Here is a 21,510-nt window from a genome sequence, read left to right as displayed (position 1 = left end):
TTCATTTTTGAGTGTTGAACATTCTGTACATCACTGTTCTTACAGCATTCTATAAATCATTCAATTTTGTTGATTCTCTTTGAACACAAACTGTTTAGCGTCTCGTGCTAATATCAGTCGACCCCACTGAAGATCTCAGAATTTTCAATGGCAGTACACAACTTCTGCTTCAATTCGGAAAAGGTTTGATACGGCGGAAGATCGAGTCGATTGAAGCTGAAGATGTCGTAGTACAAAGATAAAACGGGTATGTAGCGGTATCATTCTATATGGAGCTAGGAGAAATCTTAGCAGCACTTTTTACTTAAGAGAAAAAAAAAACGCGAAAAGCTCACCATGTGTGAGCTCGAGGCAGCATATCCGAACTCCCCCACCTTTCTATCGTGAATTTTTGTGGTCCATTCGAACCTGAAAGCAATAAAATGAGAGAGGAAAACTGACTCTGAATGAGGTCTGCTGCATAAAAAGAGTAAAAAAAAAGTCGCATAAGAAGCTAGTACAAAAACGTTGAAATGAAGGCAATATGTAAGAAGAGTGTAATTCAAGAGACATGAAAATTCACCGTATAACTCTCGGAAACCATTCATTGGTACCCTCGAAGTGCCAGAAACGAATTGCAGCACACGTGCACGCATTTCGTTATCAAATGACAGGATGCATTTCCAGAAGTTGTGGATTACCTTAATTGGAAATGAATTGCAGTGTTACTCAGATGTAAAGTTCCTACTACAATTCGCGCAAATCAGACTCATCCTCACTTGAGTTTCGAAGAGAAAGGAGTTAAATTTAGCGTGAATGACAGTGATCTCCTCATGTCACTACATGAGTCTTATGTCAACAGTAATAGAATAAAGAAAGGAAGCTGGTAACAAAAACAAACAACTTGAAGAGAAAAAGCGACAAGATAAGCCTAGAATTGAAAACGAACATCCAAAGTGAATGTAAAGATTGCGTTTCTAGTGAGTTTTCAAAAATAATTTGAGTAGAATTAAAAACTCTCAGGCCTATGTCCCTTTTCTCAAAAAATTTCAAACTGAATAGAAGAACATCATCGCTCTCACCTGACTGCTTGGTCCGTATCCACCCTTGTATACCGTATGCGCTTTCCAGTCTTTGACGTCAATTTTTTGCAATCCACACATCAGCAATTCCATTTCGTTTGCATCAAAGATTCGAAGAAGATTGGTTGGTACCACCTGGAAGTGCAATTTCGAAGAAATTACAGAAACGTTTCAATGAAGTCACAAAAAATTTTTACCTCGTGTAATCCTCTTAAAATCTGTTCCATCTGCTTCTCCACTCGCTTGACAAATCGCCAATTGACTACCGCTTCTATATATTCTTCTTTGTTAGCTTCGGTCACCCGTACATCGCGACCATTTTCGATAAGTTCAATGGTTTGGGTCTAGAAATACAGCGCTAAGAATATTCCACCTTTTTAATCGACGACTACATTATTTCATCAATGAAATAGAAGGGATAACAATGGCGACAAACGGTATGATTCGTAGATAAAATCGCTAGCTATCTAACAAAAAAAAAGGAAATGAGGAGAACCTAGGAAACAGATCGATAGGACTATTTAAGTTTTTTATTTATTATTTATTTAACAAATTTCATAGGAAAAATTCAATTGTTCTCACCTCGCCAAACACACAATCGTCAACGGCAAACGTCAGCTCGAGATCTTCGGGATCGTTATCCTTGATGTAGATCAAAGAGTTGTAATAGGCATTATCTACTGACTCCATATCAAACAGTGTGATTTTCTTTCCAAGCATCATTTTGTAGAATGGACGAATGAAAAAAGCTGCAAATGTGTATATTTATTTTTAATGAATAAGAAAAAAGGGTGAATTTCAGGGTAGAATGACTAAGTATCAGTTAGCTTTCCCTTTCATTGTACTAGAATACTGTACTGCGGACCAACACTAGGACTAATACACAGCCGTTTGCAACGGAACTAGCACAAAAAACAGTTAATCAAAAAGTTTCCATGTAAAAGTGGCGCAAAATAACTGTACTGATGGGAAAATAAGTCTTTAAGACTAAGCTTTTGATCTACGGATGCACTCTACGTGAATCTAGATAGTTGGTCCCGTAGGGAGTTTCAGCTATCGCTTTTTCGATGACTCGGAACGTCTCGCGGACCGTATTACTTCTGCAAGAAAATCTTCAGTCTTATTGGATATAACTGTAGCCATTTATCTCAAAATTTCGATGAAAGCAGAGCGTGATACAAAATGCCTACGCAAAACAGGAATTCAACGTACCGTCTAATAATTTCCCATGATAAATAGCCATTCCCATCACTTTGCCAATGAAATAAAAATATGAAAGATGATCTGGGTTGCAGGCAGCCGAATGCGGATTGATTTGCAGTGTGTAGTTGTCTCTGGAAGGACACGGTACCTCGTAAAATCGTAATGTTTACGACTAAAATCAAAGAACTGGGACTGTCCATCTGGTGTCGGTTACTAGATATTTATTTGGTGGCATTTGGTGATGGTCAATCCATTTAATGTATGTTACCGTATCAGTAATCAACCCCATTCAAGAAAAAGTACACGATATTCCTCTCTGCATGTAGTTGTTGAAGCCACCACAAATAAAAATGTTTGCTGAAGAATTCCTAAGTGAATTACAAGTTATTCTTATGTTACTCAGGAGAATTTCCTTCACAACTCTTCGCTCAGCAAGTTTAAGGTGAACTACACAATATGCTGCGGATGTAGTTGTAATCGATAAATGGAAAATTTGAATCTAATGGTAATATTAGGCAGCACTTACGTCGCTGAGTACTCAAAAAGACCATAATATGGATTGAAGATATCATGTGACAGCAAGAAAAACCATTCACGCGTAACTCCACCGTAGTCGAGTCCTGTTTCGCCAAAGAATTCAATCCATAATTTGTGCCGAAGCTCGGCTGGAGACTATAAATGTAAGGTAATTAAAAAAGATAAGTTTGTGAGAAGAACAAAACAACTTCGTAAGAGCACAAGAAAAAAAACAATATTATAAGACTTCTCGGAATTGCTTTACCTTTTCCATGATATGTCGATACGAATCCTCGAACAATGTCTCCCTATGCACGATCATGTCGCACTTACCATTTGAACCTGTTCGTGGTAATTTCGAGTGCAAGTATTCTACCTAAAGGCGGAAAAGTTGCCGTTAATCTTGCGCTGTGGTTCAAATAATAAATTATCTTTCTACAATCATGAATATTGAGAAAAGAATGTGCTGGAATTCTTTTCATAACATTATTAGAAAGGAAAAAAGAAATCGAATTTTTAAACATATCTCCTTCATGTAATGTGAAAAGAAAGTGTCGGACGAAAACAAAACAGAACGCTTGGCAGAACATTTTAGAAGTGATATGTCCTACCTTTCTCTTGTAATCTCGTGAGTAGGGGATAGCTGGACCAGCAATGCTTTCGTTTTCGAACCGTGGGTCCTGAAACAAGAAACGAAATTGATCCACTTTCCACGAATGTAGATGTACACTCACATTACCAAGGCAGGTTTTTTTCATTATATCAGCAACAACGACCACTTCCAAAAGATTGCCAATGTACTATAGGTTTAAAATTTTTTGTCAACTTTTGCACAAACAATTGCAGAAACATTACTTAGATATTCTACGCCAGTACAGTCGGATCAAAACGAAGCTCATCCAGTTAGAATAGGTAGCTGTTCTCGAAGCAGTGCGGTTGATCTTGAGGACAAAGCTTTGTGTGGATACAGTATTTAGGAGAAATAGAATGAAATACCAGAGAGCTGTATCACTGCGACTTCAAGGAGTCGGTTCATTCATTTGTTAAAAAAAATGAAAAAATAAATTAAAAAAAACAGCCTCAGCAAGGGTGCATAGAAAAGAAAGACTTGCGGCTTAAAGGCAAAAAGAGAGATTCAGGGAATCGATACGGAAGAGGATTCCGTCCATTTCTTGCTAATTGCCGTAAAAAACGACCGGAAGATGCGGCGCCGCACAAGACTGGCGCGCTCCATCGAACCCTTTACAAAATGGGCCAAAACGAATGAAGCCGTATCTTCCGGGCCATTTTTACGGCAATGAGGAAGAAATGACGGAATCACCCCTTAGTCTTCCACCTTACGAACTCCACCTGAAATCCAGATTCGTGGGGTGATGCCTTTAATATGATCATTAAGAGAGGGAATGCATTCCACTACATTAATACTTGCAAAAAAAAAATCAAATGTCTATCTAAAAGGTACTCACCTCCCATTGCGTTCTTCGATTGTTGTGATCGATAAAGAACACCCTTCCGTCTGTATGAACCTAAAATTAGGTATATAATATATCCATCCAAGTTTCTTCTTGAATTTTACAGGAATAAATAAAAAGGAAAATAAAATAAGCATAGAAATAAAAGAAGAAGAAAAAAGAGTATTAAGAGAGAAAAAAGAGTTAACAAAAAAGCTACCCTCTGCTCCCATCCTTCTGGCAACGCTCCAATTTCGTCGTCTGTTTTCCCGGCTTGGGGTCGACTAGCGGCAATGCCTGTTCTCGGATCCAACCAAGTGGTAGTTTTAGTGCGATGATCGATGAAGAACGTTCGACCGTTAGGGGCAATCTAGACAAGTTTAATCGGTCGAGACTAAAATACCGAACTACTAATGGCTGCTCACTTGCATATCCCATCCCTCCGGGAGCGGCTCATCTTCTGCTTCGCCATTCGCGTGTGTACCACCGGCAAAATTGGATCGCATGGCATTGTCTATCTGCAGACAAATGACGACAATATGTGAAATTTCATCGACAATACGAGTCCATTGGTCTCAAATGCGTATTGTTTCCGATACAAACATATAGCATAGTGGGATCAAAACGGCCTGATGCTCGGTGTAACTGCGTGAGCGGCTGCGCTCGAAGCGGTGCGGTGGAGCGTAGCGATTAGGGTCGAGGGGGACCCTTGTTAGCGCCACTAATCGCTGCAGTTCGCGATGGTCCCACCTTAATCACAACTACCAGCTCCTCCGTGCCGCTTTCAGTGCAGCAGCGTACGTAACTGCACCGAACTTCATGCCGTTTTGATTCGACTATAACGGTGACAGCCAAGACACGATGATGAAATGGCCATTTGAGCTGTTGCATTGAAAACACCATCCCTACAACACCATGCTCACCGACCGCTTCAAGTTGACTCCTGACCGCATCTGGACTCGAGTTCGTGACCTGTCGACGACGTTCATAGTCATCTCGACGTCTGCGCACCTCTTCTTCGTTTCGCTGTCGTTCTCTAAAAAACCAGTAACTGATTCTGATGTTTGCCGGAGAAGAAGTTAGAAATAGTCAATCTAATGAAGGGAGACATACTCCTTCGATAATATTCTTATTACTTTCCCATCTGCATCCTTCTGCAGTGATGGTTGTGAACTGAATAAAATAAAAAAAAAACAGAATGAATCTTGGCAATGTTAAAGGCATCACCCCACGAATCTGAAGTGGTACGGATTTCCGGTGGAGTATTCGTATACGGGATCGTAGATTATTGAGAGAAGGGTGATTCCGTTCACTTCTTCCTAATTGCCGTAGAAAACGGCCCGGAAGATACGGTTTCGAGGCACTATTTGCGGCGCACTATTTTCTACAAGGGGTTCGATTGGAGCGCGCCAGCCTTGTGCGACGCCGCATCCTCCGGGCCGTTTTTTACGGCAATTAGGAAGGAATGGACGGAATCACCTCCCTCTTCGTATTCTCCCACCCCGTATACGAATACTCCACCTGAAATCCGTACCACTTCAGATTCGTGGGGTGATGTCTTTAATAATGTGTAGAAACTTTGCCGGCCGATTCTGGATAAACTTAGAGGAATGTCCAAGTCAACTTAATTAAGTGCTTAGTAATTAGTTAAGCGCATTTTTCGAGAAATAATTTCTGCGCAAATTCTGGGTGGGGTCTGAGTAAACCACGCACTTTGGAAGCACCCGGATGAAATTCGAGCAAACTCCGAATTAATACTGCATAATTTCTGTCAGCTGTCTTTTGCTCATATTCAAATTAACTGTTATTTGCATTAAATTATGGTATATCTTAAAACGAGCGATGTCTGTAGATCATATTTATCGCGATGGTGTTTTATAATGCGAAAACTGTCTCAAGTGCTTCAGTGATGTGCTACTGGGGAGAAAAATGGATGTAGCCTGTGAAAAAAATCGGTCGTGTTTTTCAAATTTTGACGAGTCGGTTGCAGTAATCATGACAAAAAGAATAAATAAGAAGATATTTGTCCCCTTCCCCACACTTCTGGCGACAAAATCCTACTCCATTGTTTTCTAAGAAAGCGGAGATAAAGTTTGGTAAAAAAAAAACGACAAATTCAAGGCGAATTTCAAAATTTGAAATGGTGAAGTAACTGCTGATGTTCTATCGCAGTTTCTATCGTACACGAACAACGAGACCGTCTCCTAAATTGAACGCATCCCGTTTAGTTCTCTGGAAAGCTTCCCGAAGCTATCAACGCAGCCGAGTGAATATGAATTATGTGCAGTTGGCTGCACTCTTCAAGCATTAACCAGTAACAGATGATCTTTCCGTATACAGAAAAATATAAACATAGTGAAGGAAGTAAGTGTACGTGAGTTCTCTTCACAGAGGATGCACCCAAGATTAATATATACATGGCATAGCAAGCGTGTGTGGACAAAAAACAACACTCCCTTCTTCCCTTTTGTAACCTTATCTCTTGATATTATTATATTATTGAAATATCGTACTGGTAAAAGATAAAGATTTATCCTTCCGGAGACCGACTAGCCGCGCGGAAGAAAACTCTTTTCCCAGTAATGAAAAAATTTCTTGTCAATGTAACTATAACCATTAAGATATAGGGAAAACATGTGATAAAGAATAAAAACTAAAGGATATTAGAAAACTTACACTCCATTCATTTGTGATGGTCTATCCCAATGCGTAGTACGTTGTATATGGTTTACATAAAACGTACGACCGTTACCATCTTCGCGCTCCTCCCAACCTTCAATTAGTTTTTTAATTTTAAGAAAATGAAATAATAGGAACGAAAGAAATAGAAATAACAGTAATAGATAATATAAATATAGTGCTGCACCTTCAGGCATTGTGTTGTTCACCTGCAGATCGCTAGTGGAATCGCTCGGAGATTGATCCGATGGTAAATAGTGCATTCCGATCCAAAGACTTCCAATATTCCTCAAATTAAGCACATATGCAAAATTCATTAAGTACACTAATAGCAATCGAATAAATACCTGTGTCGTCCACCCTTTAACGGATAAACACAAGGTGGTCTCGTATCGTTCGGAATGTCCTCAGTTGCTAAATCGAATTCGACCGATCCAAGCAGCGCATCTTTTCTCTGTAAAAGTAAAATAAATGTAATTGATCAGTAATCTGATAAAGGGTCACGTGTAGAAAGTGAAGTTGGAAGTAGTGCGTTATATTGGTGTAATGTCACGGCTACGCAGAACACAACACTCAATCGCATGCAAATCGGCTAAATCGGCTCCGAAAAACGATCGTTTACCAAAGAGTCAACACTACTGATCATATGTTAGTTATTGACTGAGAACAAAGGGGAAATGACAATCAGAAATTTAAGAAAAAAACAGCATATCATGCACATAGAACTTACAATTTTATTCTCATCAAAGATGAAGAACTTCAAACAGCATTGTCGAGTTACCCGAAATGTGAGGATTGAGTTCCAGACAGGATCCCTAGTCTAAAAATGAGATAGTGAATGAAAAATTATGGAAACACTTGAGAAAAAAAGGAGAAAAGCGCGAATGAAGCCGTTTTGTGAAGACGATAGTGATCCTTGAAGGAACAAACTGCACAAGTATAAAATGGTACATTGATATTCAAGAGAACCCTTCTAAATAATCTCATTTCCACGTAACTCCCTCTTTAAACCGAATCATCCTGGAGTAAAAGTTACAAGAAAACGACGTAGAAGTGCTTTGAATGGAAATAAATTCAACGCAGAACACTATCTAATGGAAAATCTGTCGTTTCTTCCGATTTAAGACTAAAATTGACGAATTCAAAAAAGAAACCCACACACTATTTAGTAATTTAACACAATGCTCATTAATAAGCATATAACACAAACCACAATCATAGAATCAGCCCGTACTAATTCAGGTTCAGTGTTAATGTGTTACGTATTAATCCTTAAAAGTTCACTGGAACGTGAAATGTAAAAATAAAAAAAAGCAAGGAAATTAAAAAAATCATCTAAGAGCTTCTGCGAATTTCTTCCCTCTTTCAGAGAAGAGTTGAATTCTGCAAACAATCTCTGATGCGCGCCAGTGTTTCCTCGTTGGTATTCCCAGAAATGTTCTTCTAATCCTTATCCGAAAGAAAATCTAGGATCTCTAGATAAGGATAAAACCGCAGAAGCTACTTAGCAAATGATTTCATCCACAAAAATCCCAGTGATCTGTGATATGCTTGAGAATACATCATTTTATGGAGATATTCTAACAATTCTCAATTCTTTAGCAAGAATTTTTTTAAAAAATATCGAGAATTTCACTCATTACACTTCTCATGGCATTTAAAGTGAATTTAGGAAGTTATTTCTTTGACTTTGGTGTGAACTGCTGTGAAAGAAGAGTTACGGCAGCAGTAAAGCGCACTCAACACTTTTTTCACTATTGTACACTTAATAACTGGATCCTATTTGAATGTGTGGAAACCCCGCTAAGGTAGTAAGTCCCACTCAAGAAATATTTTTGACCGACCAAGCGAACTTGTATCATCGTCTGTTTGATGTATTTGCTGTGAGTTGTGAATTGTTACTTGCGTCAGACTGCTTCAATTAAAGGCATCACCCCACGAATCTGGGGTGGTGCCTTTAATTGAAGCAGTCTGACGGTGAAGGGTTTTAGGTGGGTTATGCCAATACGGATTATGATTATGGAGATAACGGTTATTCCGTCCATTTCTTCCTAACTGCCGTAAAAACGGCTCTGAGAACGCTGCTTCGAGCGTTCCGGGGCGCTAATTTCTACAACGAGTTCGATTGGAGCGCGCCAGCCGTGTGCACGTGCTGCATCTTCCGGGCCGTTTTTTACGGCAATTAGGAAGAAATGGACGGAATCACCCTCCTCTCCATAATCTACGACCAAATATAATCCACCTGAAACCCGCACCACCCCAGATTCCTGGGATGATGCCTTTAACCTTGTAAATGGTGATACATCATCAAACAGATCGGCCTACTTTGGTTCTCGTAGCTGTTACTCAGTACAGTATAGTTGGAAGTACTCAGAATAGTTAGAACTACTTAGAAATTTTTTCGAGATTTATATATCTTATCCAATGATCCTCCCATTCGGGTCCAAACATGCAGCATAGGTACGTCAACTCCTACCCGGACGCTCTTCGAGGGCTATTTTTTAAAGTTCAGTATGGTAAACAGGTCTGCACTATGAGAACACCTGTGTCAACAACATGGCGCAAAACTTCCGAACCAGTTTACAAGTAACTAAAACTCATCATTCTCCCAGTTGGAAAAAAAAGTTTACGTTTGGAAACGATGACTATCAAGCAGTCAATTATTTACCAATCGATCTAGTCAATTATTTGTCAATCAAAATCTGCGGTGGCCATTCAAATTCGCTACCTACGAATAATGTAGGACCACTTGGACGATAAATATTTGTGAAAATTATTTGTGATATCATGGCATGAAAATTTGATAAGTGGAAAATAAATAAATAAACAAATTGACGAGCAATTGAAGAAGAGCACTCACCTTTTTCTTCTTCTCCAACGTGATCTCATCGATTTGTTCGCCATCTGCTTTTTCAAGGCGTACAACGCAATAGGGACTAACGACACCGAATAGATCACGTTTGCCAAGCCGTTCGCCTTTCGCTACGCGTATACGCAACAGTTCTGTGCTCTAAAATACATATTGTAATGCAACTCGACTAAATCTTCACTTTGACTCGTTTTTTTTTTATTTTACACAGACTACATTCCTAAGATCAAAAACACACATGTGCTTAAATGAAAGGAGCAAGTACAAACACTAAAGTCGACAAAGATCGGAATGAAAGTGACAGAATTTAGAAAAGCTTTCAAATTTATGTAATATGTAGATTAGATTCGTAAGCGGAAAATTATAACATTCGCTGAGAATTTGCAAACAAATTGGAGGAGCGCTTCTAACTCTCTTTGCTGGATTTAGATGGAAAATTGTGTTACGTTAGGACAATATTGCCAATATGCACTCTCAGATAATTTTGCGAAGAGAAAATCTGGAATATATATAGATAACGCTTAATTATTTAATTTTATGCAACTATTTCGTCACAAAAATTCACGTAACTAGTCTATCGTTTTTTCTTCTGGACATATGACGTAATATACGGTACATATATAAACGTACTTACGTATACAGTATGGCCGAAACGACATGAAGCACGGTGCGGCTGCATAAGCGGCTGCGCTCGAAGCGACGCGGTGAAACAACGGTTGGAATAGGGGTGCGACCATCGCGAACTTCAGAGAACAACAGTCTCAGCAAGGGTCCCCTTAGATTCTAACTGTTACACTTCACTGCACCGCTTCGACCGCAGCAGCTTACGTAACTGTAACGCCCTTCATGTCGTTTTGACTCTATGCAATTTATATAATGTATACGATATAATTATATATAATAAACACACACTAATATAATATACATTACATTTATATTATTACATAAACATATACCAATTATTATTATACTAATTAGAACAATTAATTATTATACATAATGTATATGATTTCTCAACAGTAAAATGTGGGAACAGCTGATTTAGATCAACGTTTCTCACTGTAACGGGCCTCTTTACTCGAATTTTGATCCGGAGCAGATAAACCAAAAGCAAAGAGACAGAGTAGAAGTCAACTACTTTTTTTCGGTAATCACTTTTGCGCAACATAATAAAAATGGACAAACAGTGAACGGTATTATTGTTTCTCCATGGTGGCAGCGAATATTCAATTTGTCTCTTTTTTCCACATTAAGACATTCGCGCAGCCTTCTTCGTGATGATTTCCGAGTACGGTAACCGGTAGAACTTTCTAATTTCGAAATTTGATCAAGGAGAAACTATATTATTTAGTGTGTGACTCGTGTCCTCATGATTTGATAGAGTCCTCCCCTGATCTGAGCGCTTTGCCAGTTATCACACTCCCACGAGAAGATGCACCACTACCTCTGAGGGGCATATTCAGAGCCTCAACAACTATGGGACCAATATGGGCCCAGCTTCGTTTTTCTACAGAAAAATAAAATCGAGCGTTTTCGGGACAGAGTCAAAGAGGTAGAGAAAATTATTCGAATAATGTTTCACTCGCAAACTATGGCACAACATACAGAACCATCAAAAATACAGCTCACCTCTGTCGTCGATCTATCAATGCCATGTATAACAGTGGCAACCATCACGACCAACAATCGAAGAGAAATGCACCGAGTACGAGTTACAGTCTATACAGTAATCTGAGGAGTTTTCGGGCGTAAAACACGTATGTGAATGTAGATGAGAACAGTTAGTGAATAAGCAATGAAAGGGGGTGGGGCTAAATATGACAAACGAATAAGGCCAGGCCGCTCCCGCAGGTCAGTTGGATAAAAAATGAATGGTAGGTGAGCAATATAGATGAATAATAATAATAATAATAAATCTCAGCCTTCTGATAGTACGTACTATCGAGTGATATCGATTTTCTTTTGTCTATGAACGACACCGTGTAATTGCAACACTCGAATGATCACATCGATTCGAGATGGTCGCAGTATCGATCCATAAAAGCAATAATCTGAAAGATCAGTGATTTCTAAAGTGTAATGGGTACACGTACGACGTAGGGAGACGACGCTGCGACGAAAAACAGGTGAAAGGAATAAATAGGAAGTATGAAAAACTATGTCAATGAAAAGAAGAGCGACATTGGAGAATGACTTGATGAGAGGCAGACATCGTCTACTCTCCCGAACATTAAAATACCAGATTGAAAATAACACAAAGAGAGTGCCAATATTTCGGATTTGAATTATTTTGAGGAAGATTTCATCAAGATCATCAAAATATACAATTTAAAGAAATGCATATAAAATGAGCAGGAACAGCAATGAGCAGCGAAAAGATCTGATCGTTTGCTCAGACGTTTCCTCACTTCATTGAGCCCTCAGTCAAAAAATGAATTCAACCAGTTACAGCTTATTCCATGCAATCATGTCCAGAAAATCAGGATCACAAACATCAACAGATCCATAGATGGATTGAAGAAGTATGGGAATCTTCCTAGAAAAAAATTAGGAAAAGCTATAGAATAATCTTCGGCGCTTTTTCTAAAGCTACAGAATAATTTTCTCTGTGTTCTTCTAAAACTATAGAATAGTCCACAGCGCTTTTTTTTCTAAAGCTAAATAAACAAATTACTCTGACCTACTACTTATATTGGTTAACTTAGAATATTTTCTTTTGTTATTATGATGTAATTTTTCTGCAATCAAAAATTCTGAAAATCGAAAAAAAAATCCATGTTACTAGCTAATACGACTTTTTTCACGATTTTCACAGACAAAGAGGGCTAATGAAAAAGAAAAAGAATTGGACAGATGAAGAGGTGGCTGTCACCTTGATCCTAATGACCCCAGGGAAGTAGCTATAAGTAAATATAAATATTAGGCAAATAGTAGGGTGATAAGTGGCTGGTGGAACTCGTCTAATTGCTTAGGGGTGAACGTTGTTGACTTCCTATCATACAGTAGACATGAAATTTGGTACAAAGATCCTCTCGGAGATGAAACTCAGTACAAAAATCCTCTAAGAGACCACGGTGACCAGCGATCATGTCCCACAGCACACACACACACACACACACACTCGTAAACAAGCCACATAATTGCTTGGTTACGTCACAAAATTGAAGATGGCATTGAATAAAGTAGCTGTAAACCCAAATAAACGAGCCAATTAATCAATTAATCGATAAATTATAAGAGATGAGTGCGAGGGCCATTTTACGCCCGTCGAACACCATCCATTAATAACTAGAAGAAAACACTGGCCGACAGACGGCTGGAATGATCAGCACAGCGCATTAATCGCGCTCATTGATCTGGGCGTCTCACTTCTCATAATATCTACGAGAAGAGATACGAGGACACGCATATATAGAATAGACGCTTAGTGAATACGCATAACAACAAAAGAAAACACGAAAGAAAAAATAAATGAATGATAAAGAATATTTGTTAAGGTGAGAATGAAGAGGAAGTTACAGAGTGAGCAAAGTGGTCCGAAGTAACTAGGTTAGAAAAGATCGATGACATCGCAGAAATTAATCTAGGACAGCCCATTTAATCGATAATCTATAAGGGACATGTTTTCTCCCATAGTTTCAACGCAGTAAACAGAACACAGCAAGGAGTTATTGAGAGAAAGAAGAGAAATTTCCTTCCTCGCCTTCATAGTTAAAGGCAGGATCACTCCACGAATCTGAAGTGGTACGGATTTCAGGTAGAGTATTCTTATACGGGATAGTAGATTATGGAGAGGGGGATGATTCCGTCCATTTCTTCCTAACTGCCGTAAAAAACGGTTCGACACTATTGCCGTAAAATCCAATGGCGCCGGAAGCGCCGCATACGCTTCCGGGCCGTTTTTTACGGCAAAAAAAAATGGAAAATCATCCTTCTTTCCATAATCTACGCACTATATTCATAACCCACTTGAAAACGGCACACCCCAGATTCGTGGGGTATGCCTTTAAAGGATCCCCACGAATCTGAGCGTACGGATTTCAGCCTTGTAGGGAGATATGGAGGGGGGTGATCCCGTCCATTTCTTCCTAATTCCGTAAAAAACGGTCCGGAAGATGCGGCGCCGCACAAGGCTGGCACGCTCCAGTCCAACTCTCTGTAGAAAATAGTGCGCCAAAACACCTGAAGCCGTATCTTCCGGGCCGTTTTTTACGGCAAATAGGAAGAAATGGACGGGATCACCCCCCTCTCCATAGTCTCCCATCCCGTATACGAATACTCCACCTGAAATCTGCACCACCTCAGATTCGTGCGGTGATGCCTTTAAGAAATCCCATCATGAAACAGGAATTCACTCTAACAAGAACAGCTCAGGATTCAACAACATATAACAACATATTCAACAACAACACATATATTCAACATTCAATTCAACGTTCATTAGATTCAACACATATAAGAACATATAACACAAAGAAAACTTAAATTCGACTTCTGAGAGGTTTTTGGAAAATTCCTTCTTTTCTTTAGGGAAGGAAGAAGAATTAAAAGAAGAAAAGAGAGGAATAAAATTGGCACATAGTGCAGAAATGAGAAGCGGTTCGCACTAGAACAGCAATGAAGGATCGTGTAGCACGAGTCAAAGGAGAACCAGCAGGGAATTGTTGTTGTTGAAGATCGATTGAAGGAGTGCAGCTGTCCTACGTAGAAATATCTCTTTACGTCAAAAAACGAACAACATTAAAGTTGTGAAAGGGTTGATGCTGAACACTACTTAATACCGAAAGCAAAATTTTCTGTTTTTAAATCAGAGCGTCTTGACGCTGGAACACTCTGGAACATTCTGCAACATCAATTTCTTTGAAATACATAGATGCGTGCAAATCGGGAAATTATTGGAGAAAATCCAAAAAAAAAATCCTAAGTGCATCAAGAAGGGAATGGTCAGCTGATTGAAAACGTTCAATAACTTCGATATTGTCATTGCTAATAAGGCATGAGGTACACCAAAACAGGTCTCGTGAACAAGCCATCAATTTCAAATTTTTTTTTCCCGAAAAAAACATCGAAAAACGTGAAGAACAATACGAATATTTTCAAAACTTTTTAAAACCAATCAATGCCTATGTATTGTCCAGAGACTGAAAACAACAAATATAGTGATCTGTTTTCTAGGGCATTTTAGGGTACCAATCATACGTCTTCTAGATTAAGAGACACTTCAGCAACGTTCACCAGATGTTCAGCTATAGTTGTGATAGTTTTTAATCAGAAATTCTAAAGAACAGATGATTATATTTTTTGAGTATTCATTTTATGTATAAACTAGCACTGAACGCCTGACGAACGTTGCTAAAGTGTCTCTTAATCTAGAAGACGTATGATTAGTAGCGTTTCGAGCATACAACAAATAAATAAATATTAAGTGTCAAAATTGTCCTCCCTGTCTAAATTCGCCTCGAAGATGTCAAACGTTTGCCTGGAAGACCTTCAATTTATTCGAACAAGGCAAATAACGTGTGTTTCACGCCAAGAAAAAGCGTTGTAGACTCATCTCGTTCGCTCAAGCGAACGTAGCAACACTGGCTACATTCCCGTGAAGAAAGTAGCTCCAGAAAAAAAAAACTTCAGTATAACATTCGTTCCTAGTCGAGAGTTTTAGATGGGGTTTTGAGCGATGCATTGTTACGCCGTAATCCTTTACGGATCCTAATTAGAAATGAATGGCTAGCATTCCAATGAGGCAACTCAACCACTAGCAGTTATATATCTGGACAGGATCGATTGCAACGCTGTGGAGAGCGATGAACGCGCTCATATACGAAGACTCTAAAAAGTGATAAGTAATAAGTGTTGATAAATCCACAACATTTTAACTGGAGTTTAACTTAATATTTATATTTATTTTTTTTATTTAACTTAATATTTTCAATATTTTAATTTTGTATTATATATTATATTATTCTAATATTTTAATTTTAACTGGATTTTAACTGTTTCCTGAAATCCCTTAAAGAATACTAGAACATTGTAGATTTCAAAAATTGAAAGCGAAATTTCTTCTTATGCATTTTAAAAAATGTATTCGATAGGAACGAGCTGATTCATTGCTAGTTGTTGGTCGCTTATGATTAAGTGCACGAGTCGGAGCGCTTTCCGCAGCAATAGAACATGGAAGACGACGTACAATATGTAAAGCGGGTGAGCAAACTGTTGTGGTCGTTCGAGCAAACATAAGCATAACCAGGAGCTGTAGAAGTTGTAGAAGTTATAGTTCAGGTTCTCCGTGCTCTTAGTCATTGACATTCTTTACGAGTTTCTGTACCCTTTTTGTACCACCTGTAATTAATTTAATTACCTTTACCATAGAAACAGGCCCAAACAAATAACAAAACAGAAGCAGAGGTGTTGTTGGAATCTGCTTGACAGTAGATAATGATAGTGCCGAAGAAGAATTCTCTCGGATTCTCGGATTAGAATAACGACAAGACGAAGAGCTCCCGCGAACAAGACTAGCGGCACGCAACAGAACGCAACAAGTGAGAGCTACAACTGATTCCAATTCTTTGAACTTTTTCTTGCTAAATAACAAAAACGTTAGGTCTCATAGCTCAACTGTCATATGTTCGCTTCGATGGTATCGTTCTATGACGTTATATTCCACGACTCCAATCCATGTGCATGTCACGTGGTATGAGCAAATTCCACAGTAACTGGCACTCTCCAATACTTCAAGGCAGCTTACCACGAATCTGCCGTGGTGAAGGAACCCTCGGGAAAGGCTAGAGTTGGGTTTGTGGATTGCGGGATCCGGGGTGGTTCCGCTCATCTCTCAATAGTCGTCGTAAAAACTGCTTGGAAACTTTTTCTATGACAATTCCAGTTGCAACGCGCCACTCCTGTGCACGCTCGGCGTTCACGAGTGAGCCGTCAAAGATTAATGAGGTCTCCTCAACAGATTATTCAAGTAAAACCAACGAATAGGCTGCTGAGAGGACCGGGACGTGTACATAGGGGGCCGTGCTAACGTACCACGTAGGAAATAAAGCGATTTTTTTAAACGATTATGGGGAGGGATGAGCGGAACCACCCTGGATTCCGCAATCTACAGCCCCAACTCCAACTTTCATCGCAGATTCCCTCACCACGTCAGATTCGTGGTATGCTGCCTCTAAGGACAAATCTACGAGGTTATCATTTCATGCTACAAAAGCTTGAGTCCTCGGAACGGTCAATTTGCTGAGAAGCCAAGCTCAAACAAGGAATTTGGATAAACACTTCCACTACGACCAGTCACATCCATTTTTTTAAAAATCGAATCCTATTTCCTGGATTTCCATCCGTCTTAGGTGAACTGTAAATATTCAGCCGTTGTTTGTGACTCGGATTTCGTGTCAGAAAAGCAAATAGACACGGTGTGGTCGAAGCAAATATTCACACAAGAGTTGCTGTTGCAGTAATCAGCTATGCACCCAGTTAACTCCAGGATGAATAGAGCTGATGAAATACGAATTCCTTGAAAATTACAGGAAGAAAAGCACGTCAGTGTCGATGATAACAGAAGCAAAACCTTGAAAACCAAATGCTTCACTGATAAAGAGGGCAACGAAACAACTTTTTTTTCTCAGAGAAAGAAAAAAGCCTAATATAGGGAATGTTCCGGGATTCCAGAGAATGACGTCGTGAAAAAGCGAAGTGCGAACAAACAATAAATCAAAGTCAAATAACGACCATAGAGTGGATAACGTAAATTTGCAGACAAACTAGTCATGAGAGACGAAACGCCTCGTAGCCTCAATCTCCCTCTCCCTCTATATTCCACCCCCGTAAAATGGCAGATTGATGAGTTACCGAGGCAACCGCTGTTTCAGATTGTACGACATCGTTAAGAGTCAGTTATCGTTCCGAAAACTCGATGTCTGTTGCGAACACTTCGATATTCGGACGAACATTCGGAAATGTCCAATATTTTGGAACATTTCCTTTTTTTTAGAGACATGTCCAATATCTCCAGTTCCATCGGAAAATCAGTCATATGTCCGGTTTTGCATGAATTTTTGGGATAATATGTCGTACGTCCAGTCTGTTATTTACCATATGTGTTTACGGGCTTTTAGTTTACTGAGTTCTCCGCTCCATGAGTTTACGATCAGGTCACATGGATAACAGGGAAAAAGTACTGTTTACAACATAAAATACCGACAAATATCAAAAGATGGAAGAAAATTAATCAGATTAAATAGAAAACTTGGGAAATTCATTTTAAAAAATGAAAAGATAAAAATAAAGTAGTGGAAAAGTGCTGTCAATACTATACGCCAACAAATTTCTTGATCAAATCTTCAAGAAACGCATTAATAGTAAAAGAAAACGACATCAAACAAAAGAAGGAGGTGTTTGATTGAGAACCGGTAAGAATCAGAACAGATGAAGAAGAATAAGCTCTTTTCCAACCAGATTTGGAGAGCAAAGGAGGAGGGTTTTAGGTAAAAGTGCATTCCAGTCCTTTTCCCTCATACACATGAGAAAAAAAGCAGTAGTGTTGTCTAAGTGAAATATTTTGTGAGCAAAAACAAAATAAATGAACCGTCCATCCGTCAGCGTTACACAGTGGGGCACCTACTGTACAACCAAAATTTAAGAACGTCAACCAATCAACCAACCAACCGGCTGACTAACACCACAACGATATCAATGTGCAACGGGGACAGCAAGCAGCCATCGGTGGCCACGTGACACACGTGCCGGTCGAACGGAAGAATCCTGGCGGGGCGAGCGCTGACAAAACAGTCAATAGAAATTGGCTCCCATTACCCGGGGGGTCGGGATCGCCGCCCTATGCGCTCGCTTGACGGACGGTGGCCCCTTCATGGACGACCATCCATCCGTTCATCGTTCCACTCACTCTCTACGCATCGGCATCAAAACAAATATCACATGTCTCGGCACATTAATAAAGGATTTCCGAACAAAAACACACAAATTTCGCGAAGTAGACACGAGCACGGGTTCTGGTTTTTTGGTAAGAACGAGTTCTATTCCCAGTTAGCAAACAACTGCACTTTGCACTTTCGTCTGCATTGTCTTAGCAACAGGGAGAACACATCTGTCAGCTTGTGGAGTGCTGACGTAAGCACACCAGGTGACGGTCAGCAATTATTTTTATAAGACATGCTATTTAAAGTAGTGAGCGCAAAAATAACAGATATGATTTGATTTTTTCCAAGCTGTTGAGAAGGAAGGAAGTATGATCAGTAAAGCACCTGCATAGGTGGAAGATTAATCAACAATATAATACTCAAGTGAATCATAAACACATTAAATCATTTCTTTACTCTAGTCTGGATTGAAGTAGTCAAGACTAGTATGCATAGATGCGATAGTCGGAGCCCCTTCACTTTTGGACGGTTAGCGAAAGGACCCCTTCATTTTTTGACGATTTTCGAAGAGACCCCTTTCATTTTTAGACAGTTGGAAAAAGGAGTTCTTCCACTTTTGGACAGTTACCGAAGGTATCCCTCAATACTTGCGCTGCACCCACTGAGCAAAACCCCTTCACCTGAGGAGGATCCAGCTCCTCCCTATCGCACCTACATATGCTTATGTATGAACACAGAAACTACAATAAAAGCTAGTCATACGTAACAAAAGCATTCGATTAGCGCTTCCGCGCCGTGTGGACATTAGGTTAATTATTCATAAACGAGTTTACGGAGTATCTAGTGCAACGAAATACGCTTATTGATTGTAGTATAGAGCTCTCGAACAAATTTCAGCAGCTACAGTGAAGCACATAGAACAGCGTTTAATTAGTGCATTGAAGTAGATTACACGCAGTGAGGAATTCTGAAACAAACACAATTAATGATTTATGCGATGACTAACCTAATAGGGCAAAATAGGTTCACGTCTGTATCAACAAGGATCCTAGATAAAGGTTCGAAATGAAAACTTTCTTCGCCGCGATCAATAGTTATAAAATACATATAAACTTATCACGATGTAGGAGGCGTGTAGGCACCCAACACGTGGCATCAATTAAAACGGTCACATCTATAAAGTAAGCTAACAGCTAAAAATAAATTTTAGAAAACGCATTAAAATTAAAGTTTAGAAACAAAACTTATTGAGATTCTATACCCAATTTAAAGAGTTATAAATAACAAAAATGCAAACATGTGAACAGACAAAATATAGAAATTTCCAGAAAAGATATTGTGGCTCCGTTCGCTACTTTGCCGCATTCCTAATGACCGTAATCTCTTGGAATCCTCGCAAAATTTTCTCAATACATCAAAAGTAAAACCTTGTAACCAATTTCCAAATAAGAAGTAAAATTTCTACTTTAAAAAACCCGTAGAAATGAAAAAGTTGGAAAAGTTATGTCTGATTTACGCAGAGACACACAAGTTATGCTACTCATGAATATTCAGATTCCTCAATCAAAAAGAAAAAGCAAAAAAAGAAAGAACGATTGACCGTCTTTGCATTTATGCACGTACCATCCATCATAACTAAACATCATGCGGACGCATTTACTCCTTCCATTACCAACCTATCAAATCAAAGACACCTCATCTCTTTACTGGCCGCATTCAGCACACCTGTGGAAAACGCCCACACAGTATGTGCGAGCAGTAAAGTTTTCGATTGATGGATGGCCGGAGAACGAGTTCCGCAAACAGGGAAGAAGAAAGAACAAAAGAAGTGAGTTGACGAAAAAAGTACTTTTCTACTAAGAATTATCAAACGAACTAGTTGGTATCGTGAAACTAGACAAGATGCATGTATGGAAAAAAACAGCACGTCAAGAATCGCCGAGACAACTCGTACACAACATCCAGACGCGGAACCAAGGAGAGTAAATATTGGATTGTTTACAAACAGATCTAGTATCCGCCCCTTGGGCGCGCGCAGAAAACAAATGTCTCGCATTCGGTTGGATAAGTGAACGAATGGCAGTCCTGATCTTCAGCAGAACTCGGCCCGCATTCGCATACTGATCAGGAACGGTAATCTAATCGGAAAAGATATTCTGAGGGAAAATTAATCCCTCAGAAAATTAAAAAAAAGACTGAAATTTATAGGCAGCAACAATAGTGCTTTATGAATATGTGAAGATGTGTTTTGCTTATTTTCATACTATTGAGATCTGACAGAGAGATGAATAGTGAATTTATCTGTAACTGTTTATTTAAAGGCAACTACTGAGTAAGAGATGCCTTTAAGTAAGTAAGTAAGAAATGCTTGGTAGATATGAACTTTAATCCAGATATTCCATCTGCGAACCTTTTATGAACATATAATATACATCGGACGAGAACTGGTCTCCACGCTCGTAGATTCTGTTCATTGGCTATTTTTTTTTTGTCCCTCGAAGCTGGAAAAAAGTGGCGTTCGGAGCAATGAAAACGAATGAATCGTGAACGTTAGTAGATCCAATGGAATCTAAATAACCTATTGACACAGAATGGAAAAATAGATGATAACTAAGGTCGTTTCGTTTCCTCAAACTTTCCGGAAAATAGTTCCGAACACCTTAGTGAAGTTTGTTTTATTATGTTTAACAGTCTAAACTAATCACTATATCCAGAAAACTGCAAAAATATGTGCAGCACATTTATGCGGCCTCCAGGTGCAACTAACATCATTTTCAAACGATCACCGAATCCTCCCCAACCATACACACACATGCTACTATGGAGGCAAGTAATGTGACGCCCACATTATT

At 39.2% G+C, this 21,510-nt stretch overlaps 1 protein-coding gene across 3 annotated transcripts; it reads right to left on the bottom strand.

The window, feature by feature from the left end:
- Positions 1 to 113: 113 nt before the first annotated feature.
- RB195_004890 (uncharacterized protein) lies at positions 114 to 16,020 on the bottom strand (the record flags this gene model as incomplete). 3 transcript variants are annotated; one of them, XM_064177100.1, is made up of 24 exons in its annotated part: positions 114 to 216; positions 336 to 408; positions 563 to 680; positions 1,062 to 1,196; positions 1,259 to 1,405; positions 1,644 to 1,810; positions 2,274 to 2,395; positions 2,791 to 2,936; positions 3,046 to 3,156; positions 3,392 to 3,460; positions 4,247 to 4,306; positions 4,452 to 4,601; positions 4,657 to 4,749; positions 5,159 to 5,267; positions 5,345 to 5,404; positions 6,908 to 7,004; positions 7,098 to 7,198; positions 7,258 to 7,364; positions 7,641 to 7,730; positions 9,771 to 9,920; positions 11,409 to 11,498; positions 11,719 to 11,745; positions 14,387 to 14,479; positions 15,967 to 16,020. In XM_064177100.1, 24 exons carry the CDS (start codon positions 16,018 to 16,020, stop codon positions 114 to 116), a joined length of 2,472 nt encoding a protein of 823 aa, XP_064034224.1. The 3 variants fall into 3 exon arrangements, with proteins under 3 accessions (XP_064034224.1, XP_064034225.1, XP_064034226.1); XM_064177101.1 differs by lacking the exon at positions 5,345 to 5,404; XM_064177099.1 differs by lacking the exons at positions 11,719 to 11,745; positions 14,387 to 14,479; positions 15,967 to 16,020 and having other exon boundaries at positions 11,409 to 11,453.
- Positions 16,021 to 21,510: the final 5,490 nt, after the last annotated feature.

This window comes from Necator americanus, chromosome I (genome assembly GCF_031761385.1).
Source record: "Necator americanus strain Aroian chromosome I, whole genome shotgun sequence".
Taxonomy (NCBI): domain Eukaryota; kingdom Metazoa; phylum Nematoda; class Chromadorea; order Rhabditida; family Ancylostomatidae; genus Necator; species Necator americanus.
This window is presented reverse-complemented; position numbering and strand designations above follow the sequence as displayed.